Source organism: Thunnus thynnus, chromosome 17 (genome assembly GCF_963924715.1).
Source record: "Thunnus thynnus chromosome 17, fThuThy2.1, whole genome shotgun sequence".
NCBI classification, from domain to species: Eukaryota; Metazoa; Chordata; class Actinopteri; order Scombriformes; family Scombridae; genus Thunnus; species Thunnus thynnus.
Window position 1 is genome coordinate 26405788 of NC_089533.1, and position 13508 is coordinate 26419295.

The 13508-nt window shown below is 40.1% G+C and overlaps 2 protein-coding genes across 3 annotated transcripts; one reads left to right on the forward strand and one right to left on the reverse strand.

Annotated features, from left to right (window-relative positions):
• Positions 1 to 2855, reverse strand: timm29 (translocase of inner mitochondrial membrane 29). Its single transcript, XM_067570701.1, has 2 exons — positions 2645 to 2855; positions 1 to 1009 (listed from the first exon to the last, which is right to left on the reverse strand). Exons 1-2 carry the CDS (start codon positions 2748 to 2750, stop codon positions 333 to 335), a joined length of 783 nt encoding a protein of 260 aa, XP_067426802.1. The 5' UTR covers positions 2751 to 2855; the 3' UTR covers positions 1 to 332.
• A 763-nt stretch (positions 2856 to 3618) lies between these two features.
• yipf2 (Yip1 domain family, member 2) lies at positions 3619 to 11321 on the forward strand. Of its 2 annotated transcripts, none has more exons than XM_067570700.1 (9): positions 3619 to 3882; positions 4022 to 4087; positions 6474 to 6655; positions 6763 to 6843; positions 6964 to 7051; positions 8315 to 8431; positions 8628 to 8794; positions 9119 to 9301; positions 9390 to 11321. In XM_067570700.1, the coding sequence occupies exons 2-9, from the start codon at positions 4057 to 4059 to the stop codon at positions 9477 to 9479; spliced, it is 939 nt and encodes a 312-aa protein (XP_067426801.1). In that variant the 5' UTR covers positions 3619 to 3882; positions 4022 to 4056; the 3' UTR covers positions 9480 to 11321. The 2 variants fall into 2 exon arrangements, with proteins under 2 accessions (XP_067426801.1, XP_067426800.1); XM_067570699.1 differs by having other exon boundaries at positions 3619 to 3878.
• The last annotated feature ends 2187 nt before the right edge of the window (positions 11322 to 13508 follow it).

Consider the following 13508-nt stretch of genomic DNA (forward strand, 5'->3'; position numbering starts at 1 on the left):
TGGCTTTAGCTGACAGATTTATTGACACATGGGACATGGTATAAATGATTTGAAAAACTTTCTGAGAAACAAAAAAACATGTTGGAATAAATAAAAACAAAACTAATTATTTTGAAGGGCTGCTTACACTTTCAAGAGAGAGCATTTCCTTTTTTTGTTAGCAGCTTGTTGTGACAGTAAACAGTTTGGACAGTTCATAGCTGATAAACGTTAAGCTAACAGTGGTTTGTAGAATCCAACACTGCATGAAAAATGTGAATAATGACCTCGCTACAGTTTTGTGTCCAGCATGGTTTTGCTTTGCTGTGTGATATGTCTGCTCCACACAACACTTAAGCTTGAGTCTGTTCCTCTTCCAGTGATTTTATTTGGCTCTCTTCACTGACACTGTCCTCCTTCTTTACCACTACATTTGTTTCTTTCTCCTCCTCTTCCACTTTCAGCGCTAACCACGACTCTTTGTGCAACCTCTCGTTCCTTTCCACCTCCTGAACACTGGGTGGCAATGTTGTCCGCATGTGCTCCGGCAGCTGCTTGAACTCTTCCTCGTTCACGTCAAAGTCCTTCATCTTTGAGTCCAGGATCCACCAGCGGCCTGCGAAGCCAACATCCAGTACCCGCTGGGGGAGCTCCCTCCAGGGTACTGACAGATTGGAGCACTGGGCTTCGTACAGTGTGGTGTCGGGGTCGTAGTCGGCGTGGTAAACCAGAGAGAGAAGACCCAGGCTGGCGTGGCGCAGCCGACCCTCATTGCGAAGCTTAACTAGACTCTGTATGTGGCCGTCAGAGGGCCCGCTGCGGATCCACGGTGACAGCAGACCCAGCTGATTGGAGTACTCCACAAGGGTGGCGTCAAAAGATGAGTCATCAGGTTTTGTGTAGAAACAGGCCCAGGCCCCGCCCAGCAGAGACACATATACAGAGGCTTTGACCGGTCGCTCCCAAGCACCAACAACCATCTCCCGACACGCCTCTTTGTAGTCAGAGACCAAGCTGCGACACCACACTCCTAAAGACAGAAGAGAAGAAGAACCTTAGTCCTGCATGGTGTCCTAAACACACACATCACCAGGGGCCAGGGGGGGCCACAGTAAAGCTGACAAACACTTAAGCAGCTGGTTTAAGTGTTTCACCTTGTTATCCAATATTGTGCATACCATGAATATAAACGTACAAACAATGACAGCTAAAGCTACAGCTGCAACTATGAAGTCCATCGACAGGAATTGAATCAGTAACTATTTTCATAATCAGTTAATCAAGTCATTTTTTAAGTAAAAATATCAAATATTCACTGGTGTCAGCTTCTAAAATGTTGTATTTATTGGGACCATGTACAGTGTTAAATATAAATGTTACCATTTGATGTGCTGAACCAGAGTTAGCTTAGAGCTCATTTTCATCTGCAGTCCCTTCAGCAGGTCACAATTAAGACATATGACATTCAGTTTACTGTCATGTATGACAAAGGAAAGCGTTACATCATCACATCTTGCTTTTAATTTGACAAGCTTACATTATTAATTTCTAGTTGACATTGTGGGTGTATGTGATGTGCTATTATGTGTAGTTTTGTATTTTGTATTATGTTTCCTTTGTGTTTTTTGCTTTGTACTGTTTGTAATTGTGCCATCTTTTAGTTTTGGGCAGTTGGTCAAAGAAAACAGGACATTTAAAGACGTCACCTTGGAAACTTATAACAGTCATTTTTCACTATTTTCTAACACTTTATAGACCAGATAGATTTCAACATGCAGTTTCAGGTGAGTGCTGACACAGTATGGTGGTGAGTGTCTTTGTGCTATCTAATGTTTTGCTATTCAGACAGCTCTGAGTGTGTGTGTGTGATTTCCAGGATGCTACTCGCCTCAAGTTTTCACTTAAAGGAAGTGTTTGCTAGTGGCATGAAGTGAACAGACTGAAAAAGGAGAACTGGACACCAGGCTGAGGTTAAAACAAGAGTCAGGTGCCCAAATTAGTATTGAAACAGGTTTTTCTTGCTGTAATCATTCTGTATGTTCACACACTGGCTATTAGAAGATCCCTTCATAATGCACTTACAATGTAAGTGATGGGGGAAAAAATCAAGTAGATATCTTTCAACGTTACAGTCTTTTAAGTGCCAAAGTCCCTCTTTTTGTTACTATACTTCCACCACAGCTCAACAGGGAGACATTGTCTGAGGAAACACAAAGAGGGAATTTGATGCTAAAAAGACTTTAAATGTGTCAAGACTATCCACTTGATATGACTAACTCAGACTGCTAAAGCCTCATGTAAGCTTCACATCAACTTTTAAATGCATTTTTGCACTAAATGACTGTGTGGACACACTGTGGATTTTGGCCTCCATCACTTACATTGAAAGCACATTTGAAAGGGATCTTTTAATAGGCAGTATGAACAGGAGGAATGATTACAGTGAGGAAAACCTCTTTTACTGTTCATATGGACACCTGACTGTTGTTTTAAGACAGAACTGAAAAATTGTAAACTTATCATTTAATAATGGGTGACTTGTTGATAAAATGGATCACACGCTCCAAGATTTTTATTCAAACTAGTGTTAAGCTATTCCTGTAACTCATGTGAAAACCTGTCTAACCTCCCTGTATATGATCTGAAGTCGGTGTTAGTTTCTCACCCGCTTTACTGTTCTTCAGTCTTTCCCAGCGGCTGGTTGAGGCCGGAGAGGCTGCTGTCTCTGCCGCAGCACAGAACAGCCTCCTCGCTACAAAGGACCAAGACATTTCGGCTGCTTTTACTTTCCTAGCGCCTGTCACCTTCACGCTAACATCTCGCTGGTCGCTCACGTAAAGAAGAAGGGAAATGGCGCCCAGGAGGTGGGCCGATGTTAATATTCCGTCAGATAACTCTACCTCGGAAAGGTTCCGCTTGCTGTCACATTTGAACAGACAGTGAATTAGGGACTGAATTATTAAAAATATGTGTTTAGTTGCGATTTAAACGTAAATTGGGGATGTATTCAGTTTTTACACAATTGTGCAACATACAGTACACTATTTTAAATCCATGACTGTTTCTAGCTTTTTGGGGGATCTTTTTTCCAATAATGAACATAAAAATTAAGTATTGTAAAGTAACACCAGCAAGATCAAGATAAAAGTGCAAAACCATTTCGCAAATCAGACTTCTAGAGTATTTTTATAGGGCCTGATGAAACTGGCATAAAGGTAAAGGTGCAAATGAACTATGAACAAATAACTTATTACACACAATTGTCATTACGAAGACTAAAACAGAAGGCTGTCAATTATCAACATCATCATTATCATCATCACCATCTTCAAAACTTTTGCGTCCCAGATTTTTTTAAAACTTTGAAATTAGTTTACTTGTAAGGCAAAGAGCTCTCGGGAATACAAACTGCTTTTTGTTTATATATACATGTTATTTTAGCCATTTTGATATGTATATAAATATGCATATAAATATTATGTGTTTTAGATCAACACATGAGGATGATTCAAGTTTGGTTACCGAAAGTGTCAGTTTATATTTGAGGAGAAAAAAAAATACGTCGGCGCAATGGGCCTCCGCTACGCACATGCGTAGTCCGTGCATAGCGAGAAACGGCCTTGCTCACGTGACGGCTTTGTTTACGTGGTGACGTGTACCCGGATGACATGTTAGCTGGACCATCCTGACAGGAGCCACGCTATTTATGAATGACAGGCTTTAGGAGTGTTTTCTTATTTTCTGCCAGTTTATTCTTGGTCCGGCCGATCTATATGGGCCGTGTTGTCACATATTTACATTAGCTACCTTCAGATAGTCAAACAAATGCTAAACAAGAGCTAGTTTAGCTTGTATTAGCTGTCACGCCATCACCGTCAGAGACATCCTGCTGCGGACAGGTCGGTGGGTTTAACATATGCTTTTCTGCTTAAGACTGGTAGATTGATAAATCCACGGCTGGGTGGCTTACTGGTACTAATACTGTACATTGAAAATTACGGAATTAACTGTAGGTTATATAGTTGTTGTCTTCTTCTCATAGGTCTTACATGAGGTTGCTGTTGGTCCACTAAAGCAATGGCCAGTCCAAATGATCTACAATTCCAAGGTAAATACAACCTGACTAAAGTCACTCATGTCTTCGTTAAAAGATAGAGTTCACGATTTTTCAAGTCTGTCTTAAAACAACAGTCAGGTGTCCATATGAACAGTGAAAGAGGTTTTCCTCATTGTAATCATTCCTCCTGTTCATACTGGCTATTAAAAGATCTCCTTCAAATGTGCTTTCAATGTAAGTGATGGAGGCCAAAATCCACAGTGTGTCCACAGTCATTTAGTGCAAAAATGCATTTAAAAGTTTATGTTAGGCTTATATTCAGCTTCAGCAGTCTGAGTTAGTCACATCAAGTGGATATCTGCCACATTTACAGTCTTTTTAGCATCATTTGTGTTTCCTTGGACAGTGTTTCCCTGTTGAGCTGAGGTGGAAGTATAGTAAGAAAAAGAGGGACTTTGGCACTAAAAAGACTGTAACGTTGAAAGATATCTACTTGATTTGACTCATTTGGACGCTGAAGCTTCATATTAGCTTCAGATTAACTTTTAAATACATTTATGCACAGAAGGAGGACTGTGGATTGTGTCCCCATCACTTACATTGTAAGCCCTTTATGAAGGGGTCTTCTACTGGTCAGTATGAACAGGAGGAATGATTACAGCAAGAAAAACCTGTTTCAATGTTAATTTGGGCTCCTGACTGTTGTTTTAAGACAGACTTGAAAAATTGTGAATCCATCCTTTAATGAGGACGAAATCCTGTTGTTTCTCTCTGAAGTATTTAATGGTCTTGCCCCTGCATTCATTTCTGAACTCCTGTCCTCGTACCACACTGCCTGAGGATCAGTGGTACATCTGTGGCACACTGCCTGACCTGAGATCACCTCTGAGCAAAGGTTACTGTCTATCCCTAGATCCAGGGTTTTCTCTATAGCTGCCCCAAAATAGTAGAACTCTATCTTCCTGCCGTACATTTACAACTTCAAACACACTTTTAGTTATTGTCGTTTAATTGTGCCCAATCTAATCTGCTCCTGCATTTCACCTGAAACCTGAAGTGCTTTTCTGTCTCTCTCTAGCAGTTTCTTCTCCGTGTGTGCTTTGTCATGTATGATTCTTATTATTATCATGTGATTATTTTTTATCTTATCTTTCACTGACCTCTCGCTTCTTTTTGTGGCTCTCCTGCCTGCATTACTGACCACATGCCATCCTTGCAGATACTGGATCTGTGGTTGTGCATTAATTAAGCAATATTTGCTACGAATTAACCTCTTAAGTTTGTCAGGTGATGTGTTGCCTCTTTCTAGCACTGAAAATAAACTGAGGCCGGTGTGACGCCTTTTCACTGTAATTAGATAGTTGTGTTAGTTTGATACTTTCTTCAGATCATATGTGGAGGAAGACAAGAACTTTTAGAAATCAATGAAATAAGTTGAGCTGCAGAAATCTGTCCTTAACTCTCAACTCTATGACCTCGCACCTCTGTTACAGTTTTTGCTCAGTCGCTTTGGCACACTCATTATTTTCAAAAGAAATATGTGTATTTCCTGATTTCCCACATTCACCGACTGTGATCAGTGTGTCTCTCATGTAGCGTGCAGACATGTTCTGTCATGCTCACTGTGTAGATCCTCACATGCTAAATATCAAACCTTTCGTTTCAGTAATGTTGCCTTAAGAAAGAATTATGGTAGGTACCACAGATCCTGGATATGGAGCATCAGCGATAAATAATGCAAATAAATGTAGGGGGAGCATAGCAACATGCCAAACGATTCTTGTGTATTGTACAGTAAGAGAAAGTATCAGGTGTGATGCTGATGAAACACCGAGGCCAGACATGTCCACAATAGTCCAAACTGACATGAATTTGTTGTATTGAGATGTTTGTCTAAACTGCACGATGTTATATCAGCTTTCATTTGACATCTGACATTACTGTTACTGTGAGGTGCTTATGATAATTAGATGTACAAGGTGCACACTCACAAGGAAAAACATTTCAACATTTTGTTACTATACTTCCACCACAGCTCAACAGGGAAACACTGTCCGAGGAAACACAAAGAGGGAATTTGATGTTAAAAAGACTGTTCTTAAGCAATTCAGAGAAATACCTGTAAACCAGATTTACAGGTTTAGGTTAAACCTCAGGTGCAGTGACCTCTAGTGGCAGTAGGTTATTACTACAGGAAGCAGCAGCTGGATTGAGACTCAGGTGCAGTTCAAACTACAGCTTCCTAGGATGGAATGGGGTTTAGAGCTGCAGTGATTAGTAAATTAACAGAAAAATAATCATTCTTCTGCTTCGTCAGCCAATGGAAACAACTGAAATACCTGATCTGGATAAAACTGTATGTTTTGTCTACACCCTGTGCCCATTGTAACTCCACCATTATTACTGACCCCCATTCTTTCCTGATGTACGTCTGTAGAGTTTGAAGAAGCAGCAGAGCTGCTGTCTGCAGACCCGGGGGCATCCACACTCGGTATATCTGCCTCAAACACTGCCAACACAGCGGTGGCAGCAGCAGCAGGAGGAGGAGGAGGAGGAGGAGGAGAGGATGTGAAATTAGACCTATCAGATGATGAGGAGGGTCAGGAGGAGAGCTCAGAGGTGAGCAAAGTATCTACATATGTTGACTTACGGTACGTCACCACAACACTTGTGAAGAGTCTTAATGTTTTGAGTCAACAGCAGCTGAGAGATGTGTGTGCTTTCAGCTCTTAGGAGGACAGAAACCAGCTGGTGGCTTCTGGACCTTTGAGTACTATCAGTCTTTCTTCAATGTGGACACAGTGCAGGTATGTAGACAGTTGTGTTTCAACAAAGGGTACAGGTCATTTTTAAAAATAATAAAGCAAGCTCAGAAACATATTTCATCATGGCAGTTAGTTTTAGTTTGCATTGTTCTTGTGATGCAGGTACTGGACAGAGTTAAGGGGTCAGTCATGCCGTTACCTGGAAGGAACTTTATCAAACACCACCTTAGGAGTAACCCAGATCTGTACGGTAAGCCAGTGGAGACATATTCACTGATTAGATATTTATTACACAGTATACAAACATTTCATTTATTATATGTTATATGTATAGATATAAGGACAGTGGTTTATAATGTGCAGTATTTATCAACAATTTTTCATATGAACTTCCTCTTCTTTGAAGACATATTTCATATTCTTACTGTGTTTTACTATATTGTCATTGATTATCTGTTTATATACCAGTGTACAGTTATGGGTGCCCACAGGAGATGACAAATACATTAATAAACATTTATATCTGCTTATAACTATATTATGTATTATAAACTATTTATTCAATGTTTATTTACTGCTCATAAACGCCATGTAGGGGGATGTTTTTTTTCATGTATTATAGATGATATGGCCATATTTTTGTAGAACAATTACTCTTAAAAGACACTTTTTTATAGTGTTTTTACTCTTCTTGAGTCATTTTATGTCTGTTGCCTCATTGTTCATGGGAAGCACTTTGTGACGTTCTTATAAATATACTTACTGCTTCCTTACTCACACATTTGCTTACTTACTTACTCGCTTACTTACTTACTCACGTGATTATAGTATTTATTTACTCACTTACATGCTTGCTTACTCACTTACTGAATTACTTACTTGCTTACTTTAGGTACTGACTTACTCTCTTACTTCCTTTCAGCACTTACATACTCACTTACAGTCCTTACTGACCGTCTTTCTTTCTTTTAGACAAAACAACATAATTCTTTATGCACAGAATCATTTGAACCTGTTTTTTGTAGCATGTCCTTTTGGCAATTTAAATATGTCTGAGCAGTAATATGGGATTATATATGTTGTGTTTTTTGTGATTTCTAAGGTTATTACTGTTTACAGTGGCAGGGAAGGACATTCTGTGTCAGGGCACCAGTGTGGCATGTTGTTGTGGTGCTTTGTAGTCACATTCAGTTGTCATGTTAGGATCATCTTCTACACCTGTTGCTCCACCTGTCAAATGCTGCTCTGCACTCTGATTCAGGGATAGAGGCCTATATGTCTGATTAAGCCATTTGTTGAACTTCCAGCATAGTTTTGTTTACAGATTTTGCACTTTGCATCATTCAAATGCATTCTAAAAATATTTTGCCACACAGCTGGACTGTAAGCTGCTAAGTAGTAGCGTTATAACAGCATTTGAAGGTCAGTTGCATGGTAGCATTAAGAAGTTGTGGAGAAGGTTAAGTTGGGAAGTGGAAGGTAGCTAATAGTAAATGTGTATGTGTTTCTGCAGGTCCATTCTGGATCTGTGTGACTCTAGTGTTCTCAGTAGCAATCAGCGGGAATCTGTCCACGTTCCTCAGCGAGATGGGAAACCCTACGTACCACTACAGACCACAGTTCCACAGAGGTCAGTCTGAACATGTTTGTCTTTCTTTACTAAGTCATGCATCATATTAAAGAATTATCAGTCGTGCTCTGTAAATGTAAAAGATTTAGTTGACAACATGTTTTTTTGTTCTGACAGTGATGAGTCCACATCTCATGACTCACCTGACAGTGGCAGACGACAGTGATTTCTGATTTCTCGTCTCTTTTGCTTGCAGTAACAATAGCTGCAGTAGTGATCTTCATGTACGCCTGGCTGGTGCCGATTGGTTTATGGGGTTTCCTGACCTGGAGGCAAGGGGCTGAGAGGCAGATTGGAGGCTACTCCTTCCTGGAGACTGTGTGTGTCTATGGCTACTCCCTCTTTATCTACATCCCCACCTCGGTGAGTTCGTCCACTCTCCTGAGTTTTGATTCTATTATCAGTGGTGTCAGGATCATAATAAGCTGGCTTCATACAGAAAAACTATACTGACATATAGCATCATGTGTTTTGGCTTCAACTTCTGCTTTCACACCACGAACAAACAGAACTGAGACCCCTCTTTTCAGGCAGTCTCGGCCCAGTTGTTTAGTCCGCACCAGAGTTTGATTGACAGCTTTCACACCAGCCCAGATGAACCAGACTGAATAAGCAAACACACCAAAGTTGGAAACAAACAAGTTAGGTGTGACATCAGTAACAAACATCTGGCCCTGTCATCTCCAGGTTTTGTGGATCATACCATTCGAGTGGTTGCGCTGGACACTGATCCTGGTTGCCATGGTGATCTCTGGCTCAGTCCTGGTCCTCACCTTCTGGCCCGTCGTCCGTGACGACACCAAGGTGATGGCAGTCGCTACAGTTGTGACCATAGTGGTTTTACACACGCTGCTGGCAATCGGCTGCAAGGTTAGTGAGCTACGTGGATGAAGCCTCAGATATTGATTGTACACGTTTAACCTTGAAAGGATAGTTGATTTCTTCTCTTTTTTTTCAGATGTACTTCTTCCAGACGGCTGTACACATACCAACACCGGCCCCAACAACCCCCCCAATTCACATGACACTGGCCACCAAATCCCACTGACCAATAAGCAGGAGGAGTGTCTGTTTTCATTGGGAATCACATGCAGATATAAAATCATGTACAGACATGGCTGGTTGAGGCAATGTTTATTATTGCCGTCGTGTGATTTCATTTGTGATTTGCTCCCCTGATGAAGTGTTGGGATGGGTGTGTGCGGTTGTTTGTCTAATTTATCCTGAGGTTGGTTTTACTGTGACTGAAGTAGCACGTGTTCACTGCAATAACTGTAGATTTCGACTGTGACGTATCAAGATGTGGTGCATCTCAGCGGTCTGGCACGGCTTCCTTAACTCTGTGATTCCCCTCGTTACATTAGCGAGATTCAAACACAAGTTCAAAAACAGAAGAGATTATGAAAGACTCATCAGTAGAAGAGAAGAGCAGTAACACAAATCCAAAACCCATGTTGTTGCAAATCATTACTTCTTGTGAGATATCAGATGGACAACAACTGAGACGGAACAACAGCCAAGAAAATGACAAAGCCCCTCATGTGCGTGATCATGCTCTTCTCTCGCCTTGTGCAATACTGACTTAATTTGTGTGGACAGTAATATGATTCTTTTCATTCATTTTCATTTGCTGAATCTGATCATTTTCAATTATTTGTTCATGAAATATCAGAAAATAGTGAAAAAAATTCCCATTAAAATTTCCCAATTTGACCAACGTCATGTCTTCAAATTAATAGCCAAAAGATATTCAATTTAAAATGATATAAATCAGAGAACTGTGAAATTTTATTTTTATTATTAATGATTTTTCACAGCAGACATTTTGACTTGTAGGTAAAGCACAGGTGTTACTAATAACATTAACGACGGCTCTGTTCTATTCAGTATTATTATGTAGACTGTCCACACTGGAAAAGTGACAGAATAGAGACTATATATAGAGACTAATATTCCTTGATTCTGAGTGTGCTGTTGATGTACACTAGTCTCCCACAATGCAATGCACAAGGGAAATGGAGGAGCGGGGGACACAGACAAACATCTTTGCCTCAATGCTAAGTTTAATTAGCAGTGTTATTCTAATGTCACATTATTTACATTAATCATAACCTGTGTATAAAACAGCAAACTATGTTGATTCCATTTTTACTAACTGCAAAAACAGTGTAGTAGAAATATAAAGTATATACTGTATACAGTTAGTATGTAGTGTGGATTATGGGGACAGCTATAGCGGGACCCTGAAACTGAAGCAGCTAAATGGAATTCAACCATCATTCATGTTGTTATTTACACCTGTGATTCACTGTGACATCAGAATACGTTCCATGAAAAAGGCCTGTTGCGATGAAATATGGTGCAAAACCCTCATGCTCTCCACAATGTAAATTATAATAACTTGTGTGTGATTATCTGAATTATTATTGAGCATAATCCTCAAGCTAACATTTGAAGTCATATTAGAATGCTGTAAACTAAACTAAGACTAAACAGATGCTCCCTGCCAGCAGCTTTCAGCTACTGATGCAACAGTTCAGGAGTGAACAGAACATTGTACGGTGTGAATGTTTTCCCATGAAGCAGCTTGTTTCAGTCACACATGTGGGAGAGGAAGCCGTTCCAGACTGTAGTACAAAGTGCTGAATGTGTTAATACAGTATAAGACTGGAGAGAGACTCCTGCTGATGCACCACATCACTTCTACCTGTAAGAATCATGAAGAACTCAGCCTCGTAACCTTCACTTACAAAATGACTTCAGTTGCTTTATATGAATAGATGACCTATTGTAAATTGAGGAACAGGTTTATGTCTGCAGAACTATTTATTCCCTACTGTGATGCTGTTTAGGGGCTTTTGTTAATAAACTTAATGAGTCTTTAACTTACTGTTTGTCTGCAATTACTGAGACCATATTTGCTGCAGAGAAGTAGACAGTTCTGCAGTAATGAGACTCACCATAGTTTGCTTGATTAACCTTACAAAGGTTGCAAATAGTCTCTCACATCATCATCTGTGATCATTATATCTCCGGATGAACTGTGAGATGCACTGTGCCGTTGTGATGCAGTGTGAATGGAAACAGTGAGAATATCATAAACAGAAGCAAACTTACCATATGGTTCACTGACGACAGAGCAGAGGAGTCACCCACACAGCAACAGTGGTGGAGACCATCAGCAGCGTTATCACTGCAGATCTTTGTTCTTTTATTCCTCTCAACCTGACTCAATAGTCAGTATGAGGGCTTTATGAAATTAAAGATAAATTAAGATCCAAGCTTAACACCACCCTGGTTTTCACCGCCTGTTTCTTTGTCAAACTACATGAGATCAGCCTTTTAACTCCCACTACATCTGAGTCAGAGAAGTCTTCCCACTTTAAGTGAAAATATGATTTAAAAGATAAATGGGAACAGGGATTGAGGGAAATAGCCAGGCTCAAATTAAACAAGCTGATCCTGCATGAACAAGACTTGGTTTGGTTCTTTTTAATTTATTGCAGACCCATAGACTTGAGACTTGGACTCGAGGCTGAGGTCACAAAAATGAGGACTCAAGAACTGAAAATAAGAAGTCTCAACTTTGTGGTGAACTCCTGGAACAATACAACTGACTTGAACTTGTCTCAACTCACTTGTGACTTCACTTTGACTTGTGTCGACTGACCTTTATGTTCATCTGGAAGCTCGATTGGCCCAAATTAAATGTGTAAAAAGTTGAGGAAGTGAAAGTGGAGAGAGGTTATGTGGGTTACGTCTTAACTGCTGAGTTCACCTGGTCCTTGATAATGAATGCAAGGATTTTGAAAGTTAGATCTCCAGAGGCTTAATGTCCGAGAGAGACGCTGGGTCTATTTTAGCTGAGGGAGGGAACGCTCACACAGCAGACAAGGGTCACCTCTTTAAGACTACTCGACCACATTTACACCTACTGGTACAAGAGACCCAATTCAGTTTTTGGGGGGGGTTTTTTGCACAATGTTGTTGGGGGTAACATGCTGAATCTGCTGTTTTGGGACACATTCATATGTGGAAATATGCAGCTGATATCAATGCCCTGAAATAAATAATCTACTCCTATTAGGGTAGAAGACAAATTATGTTTTGACCTGGTAAAATCCTATGACAAAACACCTTGCATATTTAACTATTATACATATTAGTGATCTCCATGGAGAGACATGAAAGACTTGCAACTGATTGGCAATTATGAAGACTTGTTACTTGAAATATGACACGAGACTTCACTTGAAGTCGATCGATCAATCTGTATTTGTCCAAATGAAAGTAGATAGCAAATGAGCCGACATAGACTTCACAGACATCACCTTTCATTTAGAGAGCAGCTACAAGCAGATGAAAGACTTGTGAGACTGTCTAGAGGTTTTGGTAATATAAATGCTACATACATATCCAGAACGGTTGAGTCAAAACAAACTGGACTTGTAGGTTCTTAAAGATGTTTTCACATCTCATCCAAAAGGCTTCTTCAGTTCTGACTGATTGGTGGAACTACCCATGACCATGATGACTGAGAATCTTCACAGACATAACACTACATACATCCAGAGTTGTAAAATCTTGTCTGTATTACCAAACATTTGGCTTCTGATAAGCCTTTGAATGCAAACTCTTCCTTAAACAACACACCTCCACCAACACAGCACCTTGCATTGCTGTAATGCAAGTCTGATTTTGGTCTAAAAGCTGTTCCCATTTCTGCAAGACTCGGAGATCTCATGGTGTATCTATTTGTGTTAAGCCATGCTAGCTGTGTGGCTGTAGGGATGGCAATGTCCACCACTTTAGTTCAGACTGAAATATCTCAACTATAGGGGATGATGGATTGCCATGACATTTTGTGCAGTGCCCAGAGGATCTATCCTGGTGACTTTTTCACTAGCACCACCATAAGGTTGACATTATTCATTTTTAGTGAAATTTTTAACTATTGGATGGATTGCCTGTACATTTTGTACAGACATTCATGTTACCCTCAGGATTACTCTGAATAATTCCGAGAAAAATAAAATATGTCCAATACTTTGGTTCATGTCTGAATACCTGCTAAATG

What these genes read in the sequence shown, in the direction of transcription:
- timm29 (XM_067570701.1), bottom strand. Translation starts at nt 2,750, where the DNA reads ATGTCTTGGTCCTTTGTAGCGAGGAGGCTGTTCTGTGCTGCGGCAGAG. An exon ending in ACTGAAGAACAGTAAAGCGG is followed by an intron (nt 1,010 to 2,644) that starts GTGAGAAACTAA and finishes TTCTGTCTTTAG; the next exon opens with GAGTGTGGTGTCGCAGCTTG.
- yipf2 (XM_067570700.1), top strand. Translation starts at nt 4,057, where the DNA reads ATGGCCAGTCCAAATGATCTACAATTCCAAG. An exon ending in GTCAGGAGGAGAGCTCAGAG is followed by an intron (nt 6,656 to 6,762) that starts GTGAGCAAAGTA and finishes GTGTGCTTTCAG; the next exon opens with CTCTTAGGAGGACAGAAACC. An exon ending in TTATCTACATCCCCACCTCG is followed by an intron (nt 8,795 to 9,118) that starts GTGAGTTCGTCC and finishes TGTCATCTCCAG; the next exon opens with GTTTTGTGGATCATACCATT.